Source organism: Pongo abelii, chromosome 2 (assembly GCF_028885655.2).
Source record: "Pongo abelii isolate AG06213 chromosome 2, NHGRI_mPonAbe1-v2.0_pri, whole genome shotgun sequence".
In the NCBI taxonomy this organism is placed as follows: domain Eukaryota; kingdom Metazoa; phylum Chordata; class Mammalia; order Primates; family Hominidae; genus Pongo; species Pongo abelii.
Genome location: NC_085928.1, coordinates 109,611,418 through 109,638,409, shown reverse-complemented (window position 1 = coordinate 109,638,409; position 26,992 = coordinate 109,611,418). Strand labels below are relative to the sequence as shown.

The 26,992-nt window shown below is 44.4% G+C and overlaps 2 protein-coding genes and 1 pseudogene across 4 annotated transcripts in view; all 3 read left to right on the top strand.

The window, feature by feature from the left end:
* The window catches only part of KIF15 (kinesin family member 15), an 89,734-nt gene extending 88,985 nt beyond the window's left edge, over window positions 1–749 (top strand). For both annotated transcript variants that reach the window (XM_024244811.3, XM_063722542.1), the window contains one exon: window positions 39–749. In XM_024244811.3, the coding sequence (XP_024100579.1) occupies window positions 39–101 (63 nt within the window). In that variant the 3' untranslated portion in view covers window positions 102–749. The remainder of the gene's footprint in view (window positions 1–38) is intronic.
* Window positions 750–8,067: 7,318 nt separating this feature from the next.
* Window positions 8,068–26,921, top strand: LOC112132657 (peptidyl-prolyl cis-trans isomerase A-like; annotated as a pseudogene).
* Window positions 9,211–13,013, top strand: TMEM42 (transmembrane protein 42). 2 transcript variants are annotated; one of them, XM_009239110.4, is made up of 3 exons: window positions 9,211–9,461; window positions 11,543–11,689; window positions 12,481–13,013. In XM_009239110.4, exons 1-3 carry the CDS (start codon window positions 9,270–9,272, stop codon window positions 12,604–12,606), a joined length of 465 nt encoding a protein of 154 aa, XP_009237385.1. In that variant the 5' UTR covers window positions 9,211–9,269; the 3' UTR covers window positions 12,607–13,013.
* Window positions 26,922–26,992: the final 71 nt, after the last annotated feature.

Below are 26,992 nucleotides of genomic sequence, written 5' to 3'. Positions count from 1 at the left end.
TTATTTTTTTTCCTTTTTGTTTTTTTAAAATTACTTAGGAGACAGAAAAGTTGCGTGCTGAAAATGTATTTTTAAAAGAAAAGAAAAGAAGTGAATCATGAGGATTCTGGTCAACTACCTAGGCATCACCTTGTTTGAAGATGTTTCTTCTCTTTTACAAGTAAGACCTACTCTTGGCCACTTAGGAGAGCTGAATTTATGGACCTTAATTATTAAATGTTTATAAGGTGGTGGAGGCTGAACCTCAAGTTTCTGATGAACATTCTGCATCCATATACACCCTGTGACAGTCAGCAGTCTGCTGTTAAGTGGCCTACTTTGAGGCTTTGAATCAACTTTAAGGAAAAACCTTTTGTCTTTGTAAAAATAAAAGCCTGTAGCTAAGGTTTACAGTGGACGTTAGCCAGATCATTTTCTTCTTAGATTATGCCATAATCTCCTTTGATTCTTATGGAAGTTCTAACAATATATGGTGGTTCCAACACCTGCAGTGAGTTTAATGACTGACTTAGTAGCAGGTACAAGAAGCAAACTTGTTAATATAGATTATTTTTGTATTCTTACTTTAGGTATTTTCTTGAGCATTTTCCATGACTGTAAATAAAGCCATTTTTTAAGATAATAATTAAAGTGACTTACATTGTTCATTCTGTTGTTCATTGAACACATACTTAATGAACACCTACAATATGCCAGGCACTAATCATCAGTGAACAAAGCAAATAAAATTTTGCCCTCAAGAACTTCTATGTATTGGGCCTTCTTTCTTTTTTATTGAGACAAATATTCCATTTTATGGATATGCTACACTGTCCATTCACCAGCTGATGGATACTTGAATTGTTTCCAGTTTAGGACTATTATAAATAATGGAGCTATAAATGTTCATGTATAAGTCATGGTGTGGACATATATTTCATATCTCTTGAGCACATGCCTAGGAGTAGAATTACTGGGTTATCTGAAAAGCATGTCTTTACTTTTTAACACATTGCCTGTTTTCCAAATTTACCATTTAGGTATACCATTTTACATTCCTACCAACAGTGTATTCCAATTTCTCCACATTTTCACCAACACTTTGTTATTGTCAGGTTTTTTACTGCAGCCATCCTAGGTGTGTAGTTATATCACTTGCATTTTCCTAATTACTAATGCTATTGAACATTTTTCCATATTATGGAATACTACTTGGCAATAAAAAGGGAACATGCTACAACATGATGAATCTCAAAAAAATGCTAAGTAAAAGAAAAACCAAACCCAAAAGACCACATATTATATGTTTTTATTTCTATGGCAGGTCCGGAAAAGGCAAAATTATACAGATAGAAAGTAAATCATTGGCTGCTTGGAGCTAGGATGGGAGTGGGAATGACTGGGCACAAGGGAACTTTTTGAGGTGGTGGAAATGTTTTAAAATTGCTTTGTGATGATGGCTGCACAACTCTATGTTTACTAAAAAATGAACTATAGGGCTGGGTGTGGTGGCTCACACCTGTAATCCCAGCACTTTGGGAGGCCAAGGCAGGTGGATCACTTGAGGCCAGGAGTTCAAGACCAGCCTGGCCAACATGGCAAAACCCCATCTCTACTAAAAATACAAAAATTGGCTGGGTGTGGTGGCGCGTGCCTGTAATCCCAGCTACTCATGAGGCTGAGGCACAAGAATCGCTTGAACCCGGGAGGCAGAGGTTTCATTGAGCTAAGATTGTACCACTACACTCCAGCCTGGGCAACAGAGTGAAAAAAAAAAAAAAAGAACTATACATTCAAAACGGGTGAATTTTAATAAAACTGCAGGAAAAAATTGTAATGCATAGTTTAACTCTCGAGGAATAATAAATAGTAAATCCGTAAGGGCCAAAAATGAAAAAGGAACTTTAATGTAGTATTAAACATAAGGTAGTGAGCAGATACTACCACTGCCTCAGAGGTAAAAGAAGGTGGAATATTGAAGCTGATAATGAAGAGGCTTGGTTCTGATCACCTGTATCAGCTGTAGGGCCGCTATAACAAATGACTACAAACTGGATGGCTTAAAACAACAGAAATCTATTTTCTGACAGTTCTGGAGGCTAGCAGTCCAAAATCAAGGTGTGAGTAGGGCCACAGTCTCTCAGAGCCATAGGGGAGAATCTGTTCCATGCCTTTCTCTTAGCTTCTGGTGTTGTCGGGAATCCTTGGTGTTCTTCCTTGTGCCTCTATTTCTTCTTAGAAAGACACTAGTCATATTGGAGTAGAGCCTACCCTAAGGATCTCATCTTAATTTGATTATATCTGTAATGACCCTATTTCCAAATAAAGTCATATCACAGGTACCAGGGGTTAAGATTTTAACATATCTTTTTAAGGGACACAGTTGAACCCAGAACATCACTCATTGCAAGGAAAGTGTCACGCGTGTCCGTGTGAAGAGACTACCAAACAGGCTTTGTGTGAGCAACAAGGCTGTTTATTTCACCTGGGTGCAGGCAGGCTGAGTTTGAAAAGAGAGTCAGCAACGGGTGGTGGGATTATCATTAGTTCTTATAGATTTTGGGATAGGTGGTGGAGTTAGGAGCAATGTTTTGCAGGCAGGGGGTGGATCTCACAAAGTACATTCTCAAGGGTGGGGAGAATTACAAAGAAACTTCTTAAGGGTCGGGGAGATTACAAAGTACATTGTTCAGTTAGAGGGGCAGAAACAAATCACAATGGTGGAATGTCATCAGTTAAGGCTATTTTCACTTTTGTGGATCTTCAGTTGCTTCAGGCCATCTGGATGTATATGTGCAGGTCACAGGAAATATGATGGCTTAGCTTGGGCTCAGAGGCCTGACATTCCTGTCTTATATTAATAAGAAAAGCAAAACAAAATAGCGATGAAGTGTTGGAGCGGCGAAAAATTTTGGGGGTGGTATGGAGAGATAATGGGCGATGTTTCTCAGGGCTGCTTCAAGTGGGATTAGGGGCAGCGTGGGAACCTACAGTGTGAGAGATTCAACTGAAGAAAGATTTTGGGGTAAGGGGTGATATTGTGGGGTTGTTAGAAGGAGGATTTGTTGCATAGAATTATTGGTGATGGCCTGGATGTGGTTTTGTGTGAATTAAGAAACTAAAGACACAAGGTCTGAATAAGAGAAGGAGAAAAACAGATATTAAAGGACTAAGAATTGGGAGGGTCCAGGACATCCAATTAGAGAGTGTCCAAGGGGATTCCGTGTAATTGCTTGTTTGGTTGGTGAGTTTTTGGGCTCTATTTTTGAGAGTTCTTTTTTTTTTAAGTTGAGGCTGAGCTTGGTGAGGTGTGTTTTTAAAAGACCATTAGTCCGTTCTACCTTTCCTGAAGATTGAGGACGGTAAGGGGTATGAAGGTTTCACTGAATACCAAGAGCCTGAGAAACTGCTTGGGTGATTTGACTAATAAAGGCGGGTCCGTTATCGGACTATATAGAGGTGGGAAGGCCAAACCGAGGAATTATGTCTGACAAAAGGGAAGAAATGACTGTGATGGCCTTCTCAGACCCTGTGGGAAAGGCGTCTACCCATCCAGTGAAAGTGTCTACCCAGACCAAGAGGTATTTTAGTTTCCTGACTCGAGGCATGTGAGTAAAGTCAATTTGCCAGTCCTGGGCAGGGGCAAATCCCCAAGCTTGATGTGTAGGGAAGGGAGGGGGCCTGAATAATCTCTGCGGAGTAGTAGAATAGCAGATGGAACACTGAGAAGTGACTTCTTTGAGGACAGATTTCCATGATGGAAAGGAAATGAGAGGTTCTAAGAGGCGGGCTAGCAGATTATAACCTACGTGGAAGAGGTTATGAAATGACGATAGAACAGAATGGGCCTGTGAGGCTGGAAGGAGATATTTTTCTTGGTCCAAGTACCATTTGCCTTGTGTGGGAAGAGACTGATAGGTGGAAGTTTCAGTAGGAGTAGGTGGGAGCGACTGAAGAGAAGGAGAAAAACTGGCCATGAGGGACAGAAGTTGGAATGCTAGGTGCTTCTTTAGCTACCTTATCAGCATAAGCGTTGCCCTGAGCGATGGGATCTGATGGGTTTTGGTGGCCCTTGCAGTGTATGACTCCAGCTTCCTTTGGAAGTAAAGCGGCCTTGAGAAGAGTTTTTATTAAGGAGGCATTAATGATGGAGGACCCTTGCGTAGTGAGGAAACCTCTTTCTGCCCATATAACAGCATAGTGGTGCAGGATATGGAAGGCATATTTAGAGTCAGTATAAATACTGACGCGTAGTCCTTTTGCAAGAGTGAGGGCCCGAGTTAAGGCAATGAGTTCGGTTTGCTGAGAGGTAGTGGAGCAGGGCAGAGTGGTAGCCTCAATGATAGGTGTGGAAGATACTATAGCATAGCCTGCCTTTGCTGGTGAGTGGCGATTAGGCCTGGTGGAACTGCCATCAATAAACCAAGTATGATCAGGATGAGGAACAGGAAAGAAGGAAATATGGGGAAATGGAGTGAATGTCAGGTGAATCAGAGAGATACAGTCATAGGGGTCAGGTGTGGTATCCAGAATAATGTGGGAGGCCAGACTGAAGTCCAGGCCAGAAAAATGGTAATTGTGGGAGACTCAGCAAAGAGTGAGTACAGCTGAAGGAGCCGGGGAGCAGAAAGTATATGCATCAAGTGGGAGGAAGGAAATAGATTTTGGAAATTATGAGAACTGTAGAAAGTGAGTTGAACATAGTTTGTGATTTTTAGGGCCTCTAAAAGTATTAGGGCGGCAGCAGCCGCTGCACGGAGACATGATGGCCAGCCTAAAACAGTAAGGTCAAGTTGTTTGGACGAAAAGGCTACAGGGCACAGTCCTAGTCCTTGTGTAAGAATTCCGACTGCACAGCCCTGCACTTCAGCTGTGTGTAATGAAAAGGGATGGGATGAATCATGGAGAGCTAGTGCAGGAGCAGTCTCTAAAGCTATCTTCAAGGAACGGAAAGAGGAGTGGGGAAAGGATTTAGATCTATGGGGTCAGCTAGATTTCCTTTTGTGAGTTTATATAATGGTTTTATTAGGATGGCAAAACCAGGTATCCAAAGTCAAAAGTATCCAACCATGTCCAGGAAGGAAAGGGGTTGTTGTTTTGTAGAAGGGGTTGGGGTTTGAGAGATCAGTCAGACACGATCGGCAGGGAGAGCACGTATGTTTTTATGAAGAATTATGCTGAGGTAGGTAATGGATGGAGAAGAAATTGAGCTTTGGAGGGGGATACCTGATATCCCTTGGAGAATAAATGTTGAAGGAGCAGGAGGGTGTCTTGTTGAGAAGATTCAAAGGAGGGGCTACAAAGTAGAAGGTCATCAATATATTGAATAAGGTGAGAAACACAAGGGTGGAAAGAAAGTAAATCATGAGAAAGAGCTCGGCTGAAGTAATGAAGGCTGTCCCTGAAGCCTTGCGGCAGTACAGCCCAGGTAAGCTGCTGGGACTGATGGGTGTCAGGGTCAGTCCAGGTAAAAGCAAAGAGAAGCTGGGACAAGGGGTGTAGGGGAATAGTGAAAAAAGCATCTTTAAGATCAAGAACGGAATAGTGAGTTGTGGAGGAAGGTATCGAGGACTAAAGAGTGTACGGTTGGGTACCACAGGGTGGATAGGCAAAATAATTTGGTTGATAAGGTGCAGATCCTGAACTAACCTGTAAGACTTGTCCGGTTTTTGAACAGGTAAAATGGGAGAATTGTAAGGAGAGTTTATAGGTTTTAGAAGCCCATGCTGTAGCAGGCGAGTGATAACAGGCTTTAATCCCCTTAAAGCTTATTGTGGGATGGGATACTGGCATTGAGCAGGGTAAGGGTGATTAGGTTTTAATGGGATAGTAATGGGTGTGTGATGGGTTGCCAGGGAGGGAATGGAGGTGTCCCATACTTGTGGGTTAAGGTGGGGAGATATGAGAGGAAGACACAAAAGAGGCTTTGGGTTGGGAAGAACGGTGGCAATGGGATGTGGCTGTAGTCCAGGAATAATCAGGGAAGCAGATAATTTGGTTAAAATATTTCAGCCTAATAAAGGAACTGGGCAGGTGGGGATAACTAAAAAGGAGTGCATTAAAGAATGTTGTCCAAGTTGGCACCAGAGTTGGGGAGTTTTAAGAGGTTTAAAAGCCTGGCCGTCAATACCCACAACAGTTATGGAGGCAAGGGAAACAGGCCCTTGAAAAGAAGGTAATGTGGAGTTGGTAGCCTCCGTATTGATTAGGAAGGGGACAGACTTATCCTCCACTGTGAGAGTTACCCAAAGCTCAGTGTCCCTGACGGTCCAGGGGGACTCCAAGGCGATCAGGCAGCATCAGTCTTCAGCTGCTAAGCTGAGAAGATATGGAAAGGAGTCAGTCAGAGAGCCCTGGGCCAGAGTTCCAGGGGCTCTGGGAGTGGCTGCCGGGCAAGTTGGACAGTCCGATTTCCAGTGGGGTCCCGCACAGTTGGGACATGGCTTAGGAGGAATCCCGGGCTGTGGGCATTTCTTGGCCCAGTGGCCAGATTTATGGCACTTTAAGCAAGCTCCTGTGGGAGGCGGTCCTGGAGGAACGCCTGGCCACTGCGGTTCAGACGTTTTGAAGTTCTTGTGTGCTGGAGATGTGGCTGGGGTTTCTCTCACAGTGAAGGCAAGTAATTGCAACTCAAAAAACATTGCTACTTGGCTGCCTCTACTCTATTATTGTACACCTTGAAGGCGAGGTTAATTAGGTCCTGTTGTGGGGTTTGAGGGCTGGAATCTAATTTTTGGAGCTGGCACCTGGGTGCGGTGGCTCATGCCCGTAATCCCAGCACTTTGGGAGGCCAAGGTGGGTAGATCACTTGAGCTCAGGGGTTCAAGACCAGACTGGGCCACATGTCAAAATCCTGTCTATACAAAAAATACAAAAATTAGCCAGGCATGATGCACCCATAGTCCCTGCTACTCAGGAAGCTGAAGTGGGAGAATCGCTTGAGCCCAGCAGGTTGAGGCTACAGTGAGCTATGATCCACCACTGTACTCCAGCCTGGCAGACAGAGCAAGACCTTGTCTCAAAAAATACATATATATATATATATATATAATCTGGGCTTGATGGTACGTGCCTGTAGTCTTAGTTACTCAGGAGGCTGAGCTGAGAGGATGGCTTCAGCCTGGGAGCTCAAGGCTGAAGTGAGCCATGATTACACCATTGCACTCTAGCCTGGTGACAGAGAGACTCTGTCTCCCTCTAAAAACAAACAAAATTCAGTCTAGCTCTAGACCTAATGAGAATCTTCATCTTAGCAAGATCCCTAGGTGATGTGTGTACACAGTAGTTTCTTAGAGGCAGAAATCACTTCCCAGCAGTGTCTGAGGATGGCATCACTTCAGCCATCATCACCAAGGCTACAGACCTGGAGATTAACAATGATGTAGTCCCTGCCCTCAAGGAGCTTGCAGGCTAGCAGAGAAACAGACAACCAGAGGAACAACCACAGGACTGGTACAAAGGTAGGGGAGTAGCAGATGGCTTTACAGAGGAGGTGGCTCTGAGATGCTTAACCTTTAGTGCTAGTAGAGGCATCATTTGTTCTAAGAAAATTTGCTTTACATTCTTTAAAGCATGCAGAGTTGATCAATGCAACACCTCTTGATTTCCTGATAAGAGCTTTCAGAGGGTATCATCTTTGAGCAGCTCTTTACTCAATGGAGTGGTGCAGTGAGACCTCTGAGCCTCAATTTCCTCATCTGCAAAATGGGACAGTTTGTACCATATCGGCGTTACTGAAATTATCCGTGCTTTTTTTTGAGACAGTCTTACTCTGTCACCCAGGCTGGAGGGCAGTGGTGCAATTTCGACTCACTGCAACCTCTGCCTCCTGGGTTCAAACAATTCTCTGCCTCAGCTTCCCGAGTAGCTGGGAATACAGGTACCTGACACCACACCCAGCTAATTTTTTTTGTATTTTTAGTAGAGATGGAGTTTCACCATCTTGACCAATCTGGTCTTGAACTCCTGACCTCATAATCCACCCACCTTTGGCCTCCCAAAGTGCTGGGATTACAGGCGTAAGCCACCGTGCCCGGCCTTATCCGTGCTTTTATTTGAGCCACAAAACCACCCTGAGAGAGAAGCAGCATGGTGTGGAAGGACTTCCATAAAAACTTGCTAAACAGAAGATATAAAAAGAATGCTGCTAAACAGTATGTTCAACTGTGAAATCATTTTTGTTTAAAAAATGCATATACATATTCTATAATTTTTTAAACATTTTAACTATATATAACTAAACAGACATATAGAAAAATGCTCTATTAACACTGATTTTCCTGGAGAGTGGAAATAGCACTTTATACATTTCAAAACTTTATTTTCAAGGACATGTACTTTTTAAATGGGAACATTTTATTTTTATTTTTATTTTTTGAGACGGAGTTCACTCTTGTTGCCCAGGCTGGAGTGCAGTGGCATGATCTCAGCTGACCACAACCTCCACCTCCCGGGTTCAAGCGCTTCTCCTGCCTCAGCCTCGAGAGTAGCTGGGATTACAAGCATGCACCACCACGCCCAGCTAATTTTGTATTTTTAGTAGAGACAGGGTTTCTCTATGTTGGTCAGGCTGGTCTCGAACTCCCGACCTCAGATGATCCACCCGCCTCGGCCTCCCAAAGTGCTGGGATTAGACATGAGCCAACACGCCCAGCCGGAAACATTTTAAACATACGTAAGTGCAACAGGAAATGAGAAATCATGTTGATTCTACGTGGCTTGATTATGGATGATTATCTTCCTCTCATCGCAGATCCTCATTCTTTCGGTTTTCTGTGATGCGCTTGTCCCTATATGGGGCTCTGGCGTCTTTCTGGGTCTGGAGGTCCCCAGCGCCCTCTGCCGAGGCATCTCTTGGTCCGGCGGTCCTCAGGCTGGAGGGTGGAGCGGAGGAGGCCTGGTCGACGTGGATGGACTCGGTGGGCCGGCGCGGGGCCCGTTGGGCATCTTTAATAAGTTTCACCGGGAGCCGGGTGGCCGGGATGGAGACGACTAAGCCGCGAGAAGTTTACCTTCTACCACAGCGTCCACAGTACCCGGCTCGGTCTCAGGCCTCGGGTCCCGACGTCCTCCCCAGAGCACAAACCTACTACAGGTTAGGCCGGAGGCCGCCACAGCCCAGGGTCTCTGCCACCTGGCCAGCCCCCTCCGAGGCGCCGGGGAGCGATTCCCAAGGGTCCTGCGGGAGCGTCGCGTCACGGGAGCGCCGCGTCACGTGAGGCTGCCATCCAATCGCGGCGCGCGCTCGGTCCTGCGGGCGGCGGGCGCCAGGCACGGTGGCAGCAGGCAACATGGCTGAGAGGCCGGGGCCTCCGGGCGGCGCCGTGTCAGCGACCGCCTACCCTGACACCCCCGCGGAATTCCCTCCGCACCTCCAGGCGGGTGCGATGCGGCGCCGCTTTTGGGGCGTATTCAACTGCTTGTGCGCCGGCTCATTCGGGGCCCTGGCCGCCGCCTCCGCCAAGCTGGCCTTCGGCAGCGAGGTCGAGCCCGGGGCGCTGCTGTTGCTGCTGCGGGCGGGCGGGTGGGGCGGCGCTGGGCGGAGGAGGGGCGCTGCGGGGCCCGCGGGGCTCCCGGGGTGGGGCGGGGGTGGGCGCAGGGCGCCGCCGCACCCTCACCGGTCTGTCCGGCCGGGACCCCGGGCCGCGCGCGGCGCTGCGGTCAGCTGGGGTGGGAGAGAGTGTTCCGCCTCTAATCAGGCCAAACCCTCGTCCAGTGTAGGCGGTAAGAAGCGTCGGGGACTGAGGCCTCCTCCCTTACCAGGGACCTAAAACCTTTTCTCCGGTTGGGCTAGTTCGCTCTCGGGGAAGAACTACACCTCCTACATCCACCCTCTACCTCTCATTTTAAGTCCCTTGTGCCTGAGCATTTCTCTCCACGTGACTCTTAAGGTGAGAAGCCTGCTGCCCATCCCTTTACTCCGTAATTAACGGGTGTTGTGACCAGATGACCAGTCTGCCCCACTACCAGGAAAACTGGGAGTTTGGGATACTGTAGGCATAAGGGGATACTGACAGAGACGTTCTGGTTGTTTTCCTGACGCTGAGAACTCCTAAACTTGCCTCCTGGCGTCTGCTAAAGTGTGTCTCTGCCTCTCCTGTCGCACGTCGTAGACCAGCCTCTGCTTGCTAGAGGGGTTTCATTGCATCTACAGCCCAGGGTTAGCCTCTGACCTGGACAGTGGTCACGGATTTAGGGTTAAGTCTATTTAGGGCTAATCCAGTAGGAGCTGCCATGCTTGAGGTTAGTATCCCATTGGGTGTAGTTCATGGGGTAAGTGGTCGAAAGTAAAATGAATAACTTTGTATGGGCCGTGAAGCTTGTTGTCAGGAGCCAGACCTTCATAACCCTTTATGTAAGCAGGTTGCCACTGGCTCATATGCTGCTTTGTGTAAGACAAGGTTGTTCAACTCGCGGCCCAACACAAATTTGTAAACTTAAAACATGAATTTTTTTGCAATTTATTTATTTTTTTTTAGCTCATCATATATCATTAGTGTTAGTGTATTATATGTGTGACCCAAGACACTTCTTCCATTGTGTCCCAGGGAAGCCAAAAGATTGAACACCCTGGAGTAAGTTATAAGAAAGCATCTTTTTCTCAAGACACTATGTGTTCAGCTGCTGAGAAACCATTACAAGTAATAAGTATGATATTTAGATTCCGCCCCCCTCCCCCACCTTGTCTCCAGGCAGGTTTCTAACTCACCACCAAGCAAGGGGGGCTGCATATCCTTTGTGTAGGAGGCTTCTAAAGATCTTCTCTTCTCTTGAGACTTTCTCCTTTAAAAAAAAGAAAGAAAATATCTGCAAGTTCTCCAGGGGATGTCTGGGATCACTAAATAGTCTGAGGTAGTGTTTCCCCCAGGCAAGGCTGTGTCCTAGTTGAGCATGGAGGTACACTGCCTGGTTGTGAAGCCAGGTGGCTCTCACCGCTGTAGCACTTTAGGAAGGTTACTTAATGCCCCTGGCTCTTTATCTGTAAAATGAAGTTAAGGAATAAATGAGAATGCTTAAACACAGCCCAGGACCTAACACATAGTAAAAGCTCAAGAATGCCCCGAGGGGGTCAGCCTTGGTGGGCTATAACTTGTATAGGATTTGGGTGTGGGAATACAGAGCAGACATTGCTAATTCATGCTTTCCCTGATCTCAAGAAGTAAGAACTCCACCCCTGACTTAACTCATACTACCTACGGAGTAAGAACTACTTGGCCCTCTAGGACTGTTCTTCAAGCACTGGTCATTGTGGGACCAATAAGGGGCCGGTGTTTAGTAGAAAATACTGGCTTTGGATTAGCATTTTGCTTCTTCCCAAGATCATATGGCCAGCAAGGTGGCCAAATGAGTATCTTCTCTGAATTTGCTTTATTTGTAAGATGGGTCTGCTGCCTACTGAGGGTTAAGTGAAGCTCTGTGCAGGAAAGCTCTGAGGCCCTCTGAGCTGTAGTGGGAGCTCAGTAGGAGCCTGGGTGCCAGCAGCCACAGCCCTGGGTGTGCTTTGAGGGGGTCTGCAGGTTGCTGCCCAGGGTGGACGTGGCTGCAGTGACACTTTCTCCTGCAGGTAAGCATGGGTTTATGCGTCTTAGGCATTATTGTGATGGCGAGCACCAATTCTCTGATGTGGACCTTCTTTAGCCGGGGCCTCAGTTTCTCCATGTCTTCAGCCATTGCATCTGTCACAGTGACTTTTTCAAATATCCTCAGCTCGGTGAGTAGCCTGAGGGCGTGGTGCTCTTGTCCTAAATCTGGGTTCTGGGTGAGTTGTCTTTGGGTAACCCCTCCTTTCCCAGACAGGAGAAAGGACAGGAACTGAAGCAGAGGTTGGGCTATGGCTTGACCCCTGGATGAGTGCTCTATTCATGGAGCAAATGTAATTCTAATCATGGAAGAATTCTTAAGTTAGATATGAGTGAAGCCTGACAGTAAAAAGCCTACTTGCTTGCTGTGCCTCCAGGGTGGAGCCCTCATTCTGAAGTCACTGTGCATCCTAGCTGTTTCCTAGGGTTCTGTGCACTCAAGGCTCCATGAGATTTAGAGGGTTGGGATTCCCAGAGACTTTTCTGCCCTGTGTAGTGTGAGGTTGACAAGATGGAGCTGAGCCTAGTCAATCTTGAATTGAGAGAGAAACAAATACCATGTACCACCGGTGTCTACCTGCTGGCCTCTGCTGGGTCTTTCTTGTGTACTTTGCTGAGGTCCAGTGCAGTGAGGGAGGTAGCCTCTCCACTCATGCAGGGGAGATTGAATAGAGTGACTTGATGAAGGTGACAGCTAGGTTTCAAGCCCAAGGCTTCTGGCTCCAGACCTTTCCTCCTGGCACCCTTAGAAGAAAGTCAGTCCCAGGAGAGTGAGGTTGTGCCCACCTGCTGAAGTTGAGTCCCTCACAGCTGTCTTTGTCTCGCAGGCCTTCCTGGGCTATGTGCTGTATGGAGAGTGCCAGGAGGTCTTGTGGTGGGGAGGAGTGTTCCTTATTCTCTGCGGACTCACCCTAATCCACAGGAAGCTCCCACCCACCTGGAAGCCCCTTCCACACAAGCAGCAGTAGCACCACTTGGCTGGACGGACCAGCTGGAAAGCTCACGATGGTGGCCCAGCCTTGGGATGTCATGTGGTACTGTGTCCTAGGGCGATCCAGTTGTGCAGCCTTCTGACCATCAGCCAGGGGAAGCAAGCGTCTGACGGAGCAGGCTCTGGCTCTGTAAGGAGAGGTGCAGCCGCAGCAGTGTTCTACCGGAAGTGTTTTGATCATCTGTACAGTGCTTTGGATTCTTGCTCCCAGGCCCACCCCAGTGAGCCTTTGCAGATGCTGGAGATCCTGGGGTTGGTCTGCTTTGTGTATGGTACTTGAAACCACGCTGTAATTATTGTCCTGTTGCCAAACAAAAGCCAGTCATGTAACTCTAGAAGCAGTGACTGGTGGGGCTTTCTGACAGTTCCATGCTGATGTATCGGGCCATCTGTGTCATGCGTATGTATTATGGCAAGAAGAGGAAAACTGGATTAATAAATACTTTTTTTGTAAGTTAAAACTACCAGGTACGGTATCTTAATTCTTTCCTTCCCTTTGGAGTAAGAGGCAGCCAGAGTGAGCTGAAATCCCGATGTGGAGGAGGCAGGAGAGCGAGGCAGGTACAGAAGCCTTGTGGCCTCGGTTGCTCTACACCTGCTAGAGCTTGATCTTGTGGTTACTTCCTGAGGTCACACAGGCTAAGGCTCTTTGACTGCACAGGGTCTGTTCATTCTCCTGGTGCTCTCAAGGAGAAAAGTTTGACCTCCCTTTGGAGACCTTGTTTTACTTGGGAAAGAAAGTGGTTCAGAGGTCCCTCTGTTCCCTGCCACTCTGTTCCTCCAGCGTTTACCTTTAGGGCTCTTCTGTCATTTGCTTTTCTTAGATCCCCCTTGTTTTTTTGTTTTGTTTTGTTTTGTTTTGTTTTTTTGAGACAGTCTCGCTGTTACCCAGGCTGGAGTGCAGTGGCGCAATCTCGGCTTACGGCAAGCTCTGCCTCCTGGGTTCATGCCATTCTCCTGCCTCAGCTTCCCGAGTAGCTGGGACTACAGGCACCCGCCACCACGCCCAGCTAATTTTTTGTACTTTAGTAGAGATGGGGTTTCACCATGTTATCCAGGATGGTCTCGATCTCCTGACCTCGTGATCTGCCTGCCTCAGCCTCCCAAAGTGCTGGGATTACAGGCGTGAGCCACTGCACCTGGCCCCCTTGTTCTTTTTGTATCTTAGACCATGTGAATGTAATTCCTAGTTCAAAGTGGGCTGTGTGCTGCCTGCACGCTTTCCCAGCGCAGAGCTTCAAGCCCGGCACTTACCTGCCTCACTTCTCCCCTGGGGTGTCCGAGGGCCCTCTCAGCTCTCCTGAGTCTGATCTCTGGCCCCAAGTCTTCTTCATACATTTCCTGCAGTTGAGAGGGACCTGGTAGCCAGGAGGCTAGGAGAGCAAAGGGTCTTGTCCAGACCCTCCTCCTCGCCCATGTAGCACCTTCATTGCTCTCCTCCCTTACTGTGGTCAGCACAGTTGACAAAATGAGCTTACTAAAACCATTCCACGGCTCCTTCTGATGGGGATCTGGCCCTAGCCCACCACTCCCAACAAGAGTTCTCTTCCTCAGTGACTCCTTAGTACCCATCTCCCTCATGCTATCCCCACCATCCTGAGTCCCCCCAGAAATCTGCAGGTCAGCCATTCTCAAATCCACCATGTCCAGTCCTGCCAGCATGTTTTGTACTTGCTCTTTCCCTTGCCTTGGGTTCCCTTTACCTTCACTTGTCGCTGGCAAACTCCTGCTCTTCAAAACCCTTGAGCTCCCATGGGGGCCAGGGCAAAGCTATAATTCACAGAATGTTAATCATTTACCTCCACTTTGACACATTGCCTCCCAGCCAACCCGTGAGGGAATTACTCTTGTTCCTGTATTAGAGGTGAGGAAACTAAGGCTTGGGGAAGTGGAATAATTTGCCCGACATCACACAGCTGAGGAGTGCCAGAACCACAATGTCAGTCCGATCTGACTGGGCTCAGCTCAGTCCCTACATCTGTCCTGCTTCCCACACCAACACCTGAAAACCCAAAGAGGCCCTGTGCAGTAAGGGGCCTGTTCCATACTGTGACTCAGCATGCCCAAACCTCAGAACCCTTTGGTCACCAGCCACCTACCTTTTCTTAGGGGCCCTAGTGTTGATCTCCCTGATCTAGTCTGATCCCACCATTCTACCAGTGAAGAAGCTGAAGGATATTCAAGGCTTTCCAGGGTGTGTTCACCATGTGGGTCAGACACCCAGCCAAGGCCAGACCCGAAGGCTGCTGACAGCAGGTGGGTCGGCCTCCCTGGGCAGTTAGTGAAAAGGGCAGAAAGAAGTCCATCTTGGAGCAAGCATTGTCCTGAGAGGACCTGGCCTCCCATCCAGACACTTGCTTAATGCATAGAGGTGGTTGGTGTTGACGTGGAACCCTATCACTCAATTCAACAAATATGCCTGTATTTGTACAAGATGTACAAGATGTATTTGTAGAAAATGTATATTTGTACAAGATGTAAGATGTTTTTCTAAAAGGAAGATCAGTCATTCTTCAAAAAGCAGGAAGATACAACTCTATAGTCATCTAAAAAGTTGAGGAAACGTTCACTATATTTATTTTCCTCATTTCAGAGGTTTATTCTCTTGATAAGAATAAACTATATCAATACTATATCAATATTTGTCTTTTTGATGTGCATCTTGGATGATGGATTGAACTTTGTTTGCTTGGAGCTGGCAATTTGACATCCAGGTTCAAAGGCCTGATAGGTCATTCCTTTTGTTTAATTTTATTTTTTAACTTACTCTTTTTAAAAGTGTGCCATTCAGTAGTATTTTAGTAGATTCACAAAGTTTTCGACCATTACTGCTAGCTAATTCCAGAACATTTTTATCACTCCAAAAGAAATTCTCATACCCATTAGCAGTCGTTTTGTATTCCATCCTCCCCCAGGCCCATGGCAATCAAGGATCCACTTTCTGTCTATAGATTTGCCTGTTCTGGACATTTCATGTAAATGGATTATACAACATCAATATATGGCCTTTTGGGTCTTTTTTCACTTAGCATAGTGTTTTCAAGGCTGATTCATGTTGTAGCATGAATCAGTTATTCATTCCTTTTTATGACTGAATAATACTCCATTGTGTGGATCTACCACATTATGTTTATCCATTCATCGTTTGATAGACATTTGGATTGTTTCCCTTTTCTGGCTATTAGAATAATGCTGCTTTGAACAATTCTGTACACATTTTTGTGTGAACATGTTTTCAATTCTATTGGGTATATACCTAGGAATGGAATTGCTGATATAACTATGATACAATATGATAACTATATTTAATTTTTTGAGGAACTACCAGACTGTTTCCAGGGCAGTTGCACCATTTTACATTCTAACCATCAGAATATGAGTGTTTCAGTTTCTTCACATCCTTGCCAACACTGTTATTGTCCATCTTTTTTATTCTTGCCAGTCTAGTGGTATCTCATGGTTTTGATTTCCATTTCCATAATGACTAATGGTGTCAAGCATCTTTTCTGTGCTTGTTGGTCATTTGTATATTCTTAAATAGAATTTCTTTGGAGAAATTCTATTTAAAGCATTTACCCATTTTAAAAGTAGGTTATATTTTTGTTAATGAGTTATAAAGGTTCTTTTGGTATTCTGGATAAAAGTCCCTTTTCAGGTATATGATTTGCAAATATTTTCTCCCATTCTGTGGGTTGTCTTTTTATTTTCTCAGTGATGTCTCTTGAAGCACACAAGTTTTTTATTTTGATGAAATTCAAATTTGTCTATTTTTCCTTTATGTTTGTTTGTTTTTTCATTTGATGCATATCAAAAAATCCATTGCCAGATCAGAATGTGACAGGGGCCAGATAATGCAGGGCCTGTTGCAGACCATTGAAAGGACTTCGACTTTTACTCTGGGGGTGCAGAAGAGAACTAATCTGACTCATACTCTAAAGGGATCACTCTTGTATTGAGAACACACTGTGGAAGGCTAGAGCAGAAGCAGGAAAACCTTTTTTTTTTTTTTTTTTTTTGAGACGGAGTCTCGCTCTTTCGCCCAGGCTGGAGTGCAGTGGTGCTATCTCAGCTCACTGCAAGCTCCACCTCCTGGCTTCACTCCATTCTCCTGCCTCAGCCTCCCGACTAGCTGGGACTACAGGCGCCTGTCACCATGCCCAGCTAATTTTTTGTATTTTTAGTAGAGATGGGGTTTCACTGTGTTAGCCAGAATGGTCTCCATCTCCTGACCTCGTGATCCACCCGCCTCGGCCTCCCAAAGTGCTGGGATTACAGGCATGAGCCACCGCACCTGTCCAGGAAGACCTTTTAAGGGGCCACTGCAGCCATCCAAATGAGAAGAGAGGGAGACTTTGGTAGCAGTGAAGGTGACAAGAAGTAATGGACTAAATAATGCATTTTGAAGGCAATCAACAGGATTTGCTGATGGCTTGGATGTGGCTGGGAGAGAAAGAGAGGTCAATAATGAATCCATAGTTTTGGCCTGAGCAACTTGAAGAATGAAGATGTCAATAATGGAATGAAGAAGACTGGAAGAGGAGCCTGATTGAGCAGGAATATCAAGAGCTCAGTTTTGAACCTGTTAATTATGATCGTTGTAATAATATATCCAGGTGAAAGTGTTGGGTAGGCAGTAAACAGTAAGACATAGGTCTCAAAAGCTCAAGGAGATGTCTGGGAGTCATCAGCATGGAGATGGTATTTGAAGCCATGAGACTAGATGACATCTTCTAGAGAGAAGAGGTCCAAGGACTGAACTGGGCACTCCAATGTTTAGAAGTCTGGGAGATGTGAAAGAACCAGCAAGGTAGGTAAGAGAAAATAGCCAGTGAGGTCATTTGCAAGTGTGGTGTCCTGGAATCATCTTCAGAAAAAGGCAGTGATCACCCAGGCTAATGCTGCCTAAGAGTCAAGTAAATTGAAGATTGAGAAATGGCTTTTGGATTAGCAGAGATAACATTGATAAGAGCAACTTTGAGGAGTGACAGGGCAAGAGCATTACTGGATTAGATTCAAGAAGGAATAGTGATCATCTCAATGCAGTAAAAGCATTTGACAAAATGTAACTTCCTTTCATGAGAAAAATGATCAATAACTAGGAATAGAAGGAAATTTCCTTAAGATGATAAAGGCCATATATGAAAAACCCACACCTAACATTATAGTCAATGGTAAAAGACTGAAAGCTTTTCCCCCAAGATTAGGAACAAGACAAGGATGCCTGTTTTCACCACTTCTATTCAAGATGACACTAGAAGTCCTAGCCAGAGCAATTAGGCAAGAAAAAGAAATAAAGGACATTCAGATTGGAAAGGAAGAAGTAAAATTATCACTGTTCAGCCGGGCGTGGTAGCTCACATCTGTAATCCCAGCACTTTGGGAGGCCGAGGTGGGCAGATCATGAGGTCAGGAGATCAAGACCATCCTGGCTAACACAGTGAAACCCCGTCTCTACTAAAAAAAAAAAAAAAAAAAAAAAAATATATATATATATATATATATATATATATAGATATTAGCTGGGTGTGGTGGTGGGCACCTGTAGTCCCAGCTACTCGGGAGACTGAGGCAGGAGAATGGCATGAACCCGGGAGGCAGAGCTTGCAGTGAGCCGAGATTGCGCCACTGCACTCCAGCCTGGGCGACAGAGTGAGACTCTGTCTCAAAAAAAAAAAAAAAAAAAAATTATCACTGTTCAAGAATTATATGATCTTATATGTAGAAAACCCTAAAGATTCCAAAAAACTGCTAGGAGTTAATAAATACAGCAAAGTTGCAGGATACAAAATCAACACACAAAAACCAATTGCATTTCTATACATTAGCAACAATCTGGAAAGGAAATTAAGAAAATAATTCCATTTACAGTACATCAAAAAGAACAAAATACTTAGGAATAAATTTAACCAAGGAGATGAAAGACTTGTGCACTGAAAACCGCAAAACTTTGCTTCAAGAAATTAAGGGTGTCATAAATAGAGATTCTGTGTTTATGGATTGGAAGTCTTAATATTGTTAAGATGTCAGTACTACCCAAAGCGATCTACAGATTCAACGCAATCCCTATCAAAACCCCAATGATGTTTTTTTGCAGAAATAGACCCATTCTGAAATTCTTATGGAATCTTAAGGGATCCCAAATAGCCAAAACAATCTTGAGAAAAAAGAACAAAGTTGGAGGACTCAGTACTTTCTGACTTCAAAACTGTTACAAAGCTATGGATTTTTAGAATGTGGTACTGGCATAAAGAAATACATAAAGAGCAAAGGGATATATAGAGAGCCCAGAAACAAACCCTTTGACAGGGTGCCAAGACCATTTAATGGGGAGAAAACAGTCCTTTTGACAAATGGTAATGAGAAAACTGTATGTCCATATGCAAAAGAATGAAGTTGGACCCTTACCTTACATGATATACAAAAGTTAACTAAAAATGTATAAAAGACCTAAACATAAAAGCTAAAACAATAAAAGTCTTAGAAGAAAATACGAGAACGTCTTCATGAATTAGATTTGACAATGATTTATTGGTTATGATACTGAAAACATAAGCAACAAAAGAGAAAATAAATTGGGCCTTATAAAAATTAACTTTTGTGCATCAAAGGACACCATCAAGAGAGTGACCAGACAACTCAAACAGAATGGGAGATATTTGCAAATCACATATCTGATAAGGGATTAATATCCAGAATATATAAAAAACTTCTACAATTCAACATCAACCCGAAACCTAATTTAGAAACAAGAAAAGGACGTGAATAGACAGATCTCCAAGGAAGAAATACAAATGGCCAATAAACACATGAAAGATGCTCAATATTACTAGTTACTAGAGAAATGCAAATCAAAACCATAATGAGATACCACTTCACACCCATTAGGATAGCGTTAATTACAAACAAAAACAACAAAATAACAAATGCTGATGAGTGTGGAGAAATTGGAACCCTTGTGCATTGCTGGTGGGAATGTAAAATGGTTCAGCCATTGTGAAAAACAGTATGATGGTTCCATAAAAGTTAAACATAGGACTATTATATGACCCAGCAATTCTACTTCTGGGTATTTATATACCCTAAATAATTGAAAACAGGGACTCATACAGATACTTGTACACCAATGTTCATAGCAGCATTATTTACAATAGCCAAAAGATGGAAATGACCCAAATGTCCATCAACAGATGAATAAATAAACATATGGTATATACTTACAATGGAATAATATTCAACCATAAAAAGGAGTGAAATTCCAACACATGTTACAATATGGATGAACTTTGAAAACATTTTGCTGAGTGAAATAAGCTTGACACAGAAGGACATGTATAATTCTACTTACACGAGGTACCTAGAATAGGCAAATTCATAGCAACAGAAAGCAAAACAATGGTTACCCCAGGCTGAGGGGAGGAGAGGATGGGCAGTTATTGTTTAAAGGGTACGATGTTTCAGTTTGAAACGATGAAACTGTTCTGAGATGGATAATGATGATGGTTGCACAACATTATGAATGTACTTAATGCCACTGAATTGTACACTCAAAAATGATAAAGATGATAAATTTTATGTATATTGTACCACAATTTTTTTAAAACAGAAAAAGAAAATGGTGAGAAGAGGAATTGGAGACAGCAAGTGGTGATGACTCAAGGAGTTTTTCTACAAAAGGAGTAGAGCTCTGGGGCAGTGGCTGATGGAGAAGATGGGAACATGAGGGGGCTTTGGTTTTGTTTTCTTTTTGGTTCAGATAGGAAAATAGCAGCATATTTATATATGTTAATGGCATTGATCCCATATCCATGGGAAGATTGAAAATTCAAGAAGAAGGGGATGATGAGAGCATTGAGTGCTGAGCCAGAGCAGGTGAGATAGGATCTGATGCACAAGTGGACAGTTTGGCCCCTTAGCGAGGAGCACAGACATCTCACCCCCGGTGAGGGCAGGAACAGAAAGATTCAGGTAGGTAGTTGGAGGGGACTCTTAGAAATTCTTTTCTCAAAGCTGCTCAGTTTTTATAAATCATTAAGAAAAAGACAAAATACCTCAAAAGAAAGTATGTAGGTTGATAATTCATAGAAGAGGAAACTTGAACAGCCAATAACATATGAAAAGGCTCGACCTCACTAGTAATAAGGAAAATGCAAATTAAAACTACAGAGGAAAAGAAAAAGGCATGCCACAGACTGGGAGAAAATACTTGCAAAACATATATCTGATGAAGGACTTGTATCCAGAATATGTAAGAGTTCTTGCAATTTAAGAGGACAACCCAATAATACAAGGGCAAAAAGTTTTAACAGGCACTTCACAAGAGAAGATACATAGGTAATAGATATGCATTTGAAAATAGACACAATATCATTAGTCATTAAGGAAATGAAAATTAAAACCACAATGAGATACTACTGCACACTTACTAGGATGGCTAAAATTTAAATGACTGAAATTAACAAGTATTGGTGAAGATATAGGCAACTAGAACTGCTGATTGTGGAGCAACATGGTACAATCATTTTGTGAAACAGTTTAACAGTATCTTATAAAGTTAAATATATACTTGCCCCTCCTAGGTGTTTATCACAGAGAAATGAAAATGTATGTCCACATAAACACTTGTAAAAGAATGTTCATAGCAGTATTATCCATAATAGCCCTGTTACAGACTGAATTATGTCCCGCACAAGACTGATGTTGAAGCCCCAAACCCCAGTATACCTGTGTTTGGAGATTGGGCTTTATGAAGATAAAGTTAACTGAGATCATAAGGGTGGAACTCTAATCTGATAGAACAGGAGTCCTTACAAGAAGGACTCTGTCTGCACATGTACAGAGGAGAGGTCATTTGAGGACATAGCAAGAAGGAGAGAAGGCAAGCCAGGAAAAGGGCCCTCATCAGAACCTGAATTTGTCAGCAGATTGATCATGGACTTCCCAGCCTGCAGAACTGTGAGAAAATAAATATCTGTTGTTTAAGTCGTGCAGTCTGTGGTATTTGTTATGGCGGCATGAGCTGACTGATACAACCCAAATGGCCATCCATATTCATCTATGGAATACTACTCTTCAATAAAAAGGAAGAGAGTATTGATACATGCTGTCACAAGGAGAATCATAAAATAATTATGCTAAGTGAAAGAAGCCAGACCCAAAAAGAATATATACCATATAGTTCCATTTATATGTAATTAAAAAGAAAAAAAGGCAAAACTTCCATGACAGAAGGCAGATCAGTGGTTGCTTAGGGCTGGGAATCAGGGCAAGAAGGAACTTTTTAGGATGATGGCTCTTTTCTACATCTTGATCATAGTGGTCATTACACAACTGTATAAAACTAACATTCTACACTTAAAGTGGGTGAATTTTATTGGATATAAATTGTACCTCAATAAAGCTAGGGGGAACTCAGTAAGATGCCATTGATGCCGTTTCATACAAGATTGGCAAAAGGTACAAAGTTGAACAAGCGAGGCTAATGTTGTGGAGCACTGTGAATTCCCATGTGCTACTGCTGGAAGTATAAATTAGTATAACCCTCTGGAAACATTTTACTATCATCTGACAAAACAGAAGATGTGCCTGCTGTTTGAGCCAGCAATTCCAGTCCTGGAAACTCTCACTTGTGCACAAGGAGACATGAACACACATGCTTGTTGCAGCAGTGTTTATAACTGAGAAAAATGTAAAACAATCTAATATCAATGGGAGAATAGAGAAGTTATAGCATACAGTGTATTGAACACTATACAGTGGTGACAAGCATGAATTACATGGAAAAATTACATGGAAAAAATCTCAAAATCATAATGTAGAGTGAAAAAAAGTAGAAGGGTGCGTTAAGTATGATAACTTTACAAAAAAATTTAAAATCTTCAAAACAATACTACCTATTATTTTAGATATCCACATGTTTAGTAAGTATTTTTAAATATGCAAGGAAACTTAAATACCAAACTCAGAGTGGTGGTTACTTTGGGGAGGGAGGAAAGGAAGTTGGGGTTAGGAAAGGATATATAAGGGGCTGAGAGCTTCAGTTATAACCCATAAAGTTTTATTTCTTGAACTTGATGAGGGAGATGTAAGATTTCATTACTGTTTGTTTTTTTTTTTTTTGAATTTTTGTAAGGTTTCATAAATGTTTTTAGACAACACTTCACTGATAAATGGGAATGATCACATTTAACAATCATTAGACATACAAATCTTACTGCTGTTGTTTAGCAAGAAAACCCCAAGATCGTCTTTGCTAGCCGATGTGTGCTCTGGGCTCTTTGGGCCTGGGTAAGGAATGGCAGGGCCCAACCCAGAGTCTGGAGATGTGGTGAATCAGATAGGTTAGGGTGGGAGGTGAGACAGACCGTGTTGGTTCCAGTGGAATTGGCTCCAGGGCTGGACTGGCCAGAGAATTATTACTCCAAATTCCAGAGCCATCCAGTTCCTTTGGGAAACAAGGGCTTGGAGGGCTCAGATTTTCCCCAAATCCACTCAACTTGTCATAGATTGAGCTGAGATGGGACCCCAGATAGCCTGGCTGAGAGCCTGTCTTGTCTGTACTACTTCCGTGTTCCCTTGCTGGTCTTCAATAGGGTCCCCAAAGTTCTTCTTGCCCGGAGACCTGCAGCAGTGAGTCCTGACTGTCACCAGCATGGTCCCTCACGGGGTAGCCCGTCACCAGAGTTTAAAAGTCAGTCCCCTATGCAGTTAGACCTAATGCTACATCAGGGGGAAAATTCAAAAGAAAAAATACACAATTTAGGCAACAGGGTTCCTAGCTGCATTACTGCTAGCAGCAGTTAGTTACCTGATAGTCGAGAAATGGTTAGGCAAAAATGGTGGAATATCATATGCCCACGAACAGGGGTGAGCATTTGAAATAGGTGGATCCTAGACAGTGTCCACAAGGCAGCCTGCCAGGCATGGCCTGAAGTGCCAGGTTTGCTCCATGTAGTGTAAACACATTTGTGTACAATGGCAAGCGCTAGGAGTGGCTTAAAAAGAGGTGACTTCAGGGTTTATTGGATTCTTTTATTTTTCTCCTATAAAGTTGTTTACATATATAATAGGAGACAGATTAGAGATGAATTTATAACTTCAGATACAAGAAGAAAAGATTTTGCTCCCACAAATCTGTGGATGCGTATTTACTAACTCCTCCCTGTCTCCACACAAAAAAAGGGGGCGGGGATGCATCAGGATGCCTATCTTTATGATTTAGCTTCAAGCTTAGCACCATGAACAGCCGCTGTGGTGCCTAGAGTCTGACAGGGCCTCAGTTGTTCTTTCATCCTCAGAATTGGGGGGTGGATGCAGAGGTGGGTCAGGGATTGGGCTTGAATCCCCAAAACCAATGTGTATTGGGCTTTCCTTCCAAAAGGGACTCCCAGCATGCGTTGGGAGAAGAGGACACAGCCTCCCCTGAACTCTGCAGAAGGCACTTGCCCCACAGGCACAGGCATGGGGCCGCTCCCAGGCTTCCACCTGAGCAACCTGTCCTGTTTGCTTACTTGTTCATTTATTCATGCATTCCCTCATCTGCTGAGCACTCTGTGCCATGCTATGGGCTAGGGACACAAAATGAGAAGATTCCCTTCCTGGCTAAGGTCCTCTATGAACTTCATCTTGAAACGTGTCTTCTGTTCCCCACCTTACCTGGTGGTTTTCAGGCTCTTCTTGCCTGACTTTTCCTCTTCTCCCTCCTCCCCAGCTCCATCATCTGTGGATTAATGTGAAGTGTAGACCATGCCAACTTTTCTGGGACAGCACATTCAGAGCCTCCTGTCCCATGGTGGGGCCTGTGCCTGGTCCTCTTGGAGAGCAGAGAGCAGAGGGTCTTGAGTGGGCTGCCTCTGATCCCAATATGCCTGGGGTTGGCCACCAGGTGCTAGTGCAATACGGTGGCTGCAGTTCAGCAGCTGGTGGGGGGAGGGGCGTGCTGATGGCCCCAGTGGCCTGTGACTAGACCATGGTGTCAGCTGTGGACCCAGACAGGAAACGTGAGAAAAGATGATCCTTTGGGATCAGCTGACAGATAAAATGCCCCATGCACAAGGAACTAAATAAGGGCCGACTCTGCTGAGGCCTGGAAGTTCTGTTGCAGGAAGAGGGAAGGGAGGCTCACGGGGATCCTCTCCTGATGCCCAGGTGGCTGCCTCTCTCTAAGCTGCACTTTTTCCATCTGTGAAATGAGGTTGTTGGGATGGAGAGGTTCTTTGTAAGGTCCGCAGTGTAGCTCATTTCTTGCAGAGAATTTTGAATGCCTTTGCCTCTTCACAGCATCCTGCTTCAGACACTTGACCTGTGGCGTGGGTGTTATTATTTCCCACCTCCCAGATGAAGAAACAGAGGCACAGAGAAGTAACTTCCCAAGGTCACACAGCGGATCTGTAGAGGACCCAGGATGTAGGCCCAGTTCTGTCTGACCCAAAGTCTATTCCTTTTAGACACTTTTATACTCACTCTGGTACCCTGGATTCTCTGGCCTGGAAGGCACTGGAGAAAGCTCATCTTGCACAAGCCCCTCATTTGTCAAAGATGATGAAAGAAGCTCAGAGAGGTGAAGCAACTAAAACCCGGACCCTCTCACCCCTAGGCCAGGACTTTTATTTAGAGGCTTTTTCCATTTAAGTAGTGAATTTATTCTTAAATAGGTAATTCATGCACATGGTGCTAAATTCTGATGATGTAAAAGGAAATACAGAGTAAAGCAAGCATCCTTCTTCCACTCCTGAGCCTGTAATCATAGGGCCTAGGGCTTCTCTGCAGACAGAGCCCAGCCAAGACTTTTCGTAAATGCCATGTGCACTTCAGGGCTTGGTTTGTTCTATTACATTTAGGGATGCGGTGCTGAGATGCTTGCCTGCAGAACAGCAAAAACTTCTGACTTCATTATTGTTATTCAGAGTAACCAGAGTCATTGCTCTCTGGCTTGCCTTAAAGCCAGCAAAGGCAATTGCCCATCCCTGGGCTTTTGGTCTGGAAGAGACCATTGGCATCATTATTCAGTCCCCTCACTTTTCAGGTAAGGAGCTAATGAAGACAACATTCCTAATGACACACGGCAAGTTACTGTGGTGTTGGGGTTTCAATGTCAGAAGTCTCCTCTCTTCCTCTGGCATTTCTGCTACTATGCCAGGCTGGCTCCTTTCAGTAGACATAACATCATTGAAAAATACAAGTGCCCCTGCGGAGAGCAGAGCAGCTAGCCATTAAACTTACAAAAGCTTATGCTCTTTGGCCCAACATTTCCACTTCAAGGCATTCAATTCTTCCTATAGATACACTCATCTAAGGGTAAAATGATCTCTGTATAACCTTATTCTTTGCAACACTGATTGTAATAGGGAAATATTGGAAGCAACCCAGATGCCTATGGATGAGAGGTGAGTTACATAAATTAGGGACCATCCACACAAACAGAATATGTGCAGCTGTGAAAAGACTGGGCCACCTCTCCATGTACAATAGGAACAGCTCCGTCTTGCCAGGCATGGTGGCTCACACCTGTAATCCCAGTACTTTGGGAGGGGAAGGTGGGGCGGATCCCTTGAGCCTAGGCGTTCCAGACCAGCCTGGGCAATGCAGTGATATGCTCTCATTTGTGTAAATAAAACAAAATAATACATTATTTGCTTTGCAGATGCCACTGCCGCCAGGCGCCCTGTAACATCAGCCATCATCGTCAACCCCACCGTGTTCTTCAACATCACTGTCGATGGCAATCTCTTAGACCCGTGTCTCCTTCAAGCTGTTTGCAGACATGGTTCCAAAGCCAGCAGAAAACTTTTGTGCTCTGAGCACTGGAAAGAAAGGATTTGGTTATAAGAGTTCCTACTTTCACAGAATTATTCCAGGGTTTATGTGTCAGGGTGGTGACTTCACACGCTGTAATGGCACTGGTGGCAAGTCCATCTACAGGGAGAAATTTGATGATGAGAACTTCATCCTAAAGCATACAGGTCCTGGCATGTAGTCCATGGCAAATGCTGGACCCAACACAAATGGTTCCCAGTTTTTAATCTGCACTGCCAAGACTGAGTGGTTGGATGGCAAGCTTGTGGTCTTTGGCGTGGTGAAGGCACGAATATTGTGGAGGCCATGGAGCCCTTTGTGTCCAGGAATGGCAAGACCGGCCAGAAGATCACCATTGCTGACTGTGGACAGCTCCAATAAGTTTGACTTGTGTTTTATCTTAACCACCAGACTGTTCCTTCTGTAGCTCAGGAGAGCACCCTCCACCCCATTTGCTGGCAGTATCCTAGAATCTTTGTGCTCTCGCTGCGGTTCCCTTTGGGTTCCATGTTTTCCTTGTTCCCTTCCATGCCTAGCTGGATTGCAGAGTTAAGTTTATGATTATGAAATAAAAACTAAATAACAAAATAATAATAATAGTACATTATTTGCTTCTCAGTGCATACAATATCTCTGGAAAGATCTAAAAGAA

Bases quoted from the DNA above. Each gene is read 5' to 3' on its own strand.
- TMEM42 (XM_009239110.4), top strand. From the start codon at position 9,270: ATGGCTGAGAGGCCGGGGCCTCCGGGCGGCGCCGTGTCAGCGACCGCC. The intron at 9,462-11,542 runs GTCGAGCCCGGG...TTTCTCCTGCAG, and splicing joins AGCTGGCCTTCGGCAGCGAG to GTAAGCATGGGTTTATGCGT. The intron at 11,690-12,480 runs GTGAGTAGCCTG...CCTAATCCACAG, and splicing joins TTTCAAATATCCTCAGCTCG to GAAGCTCCCACCCACCTGGA.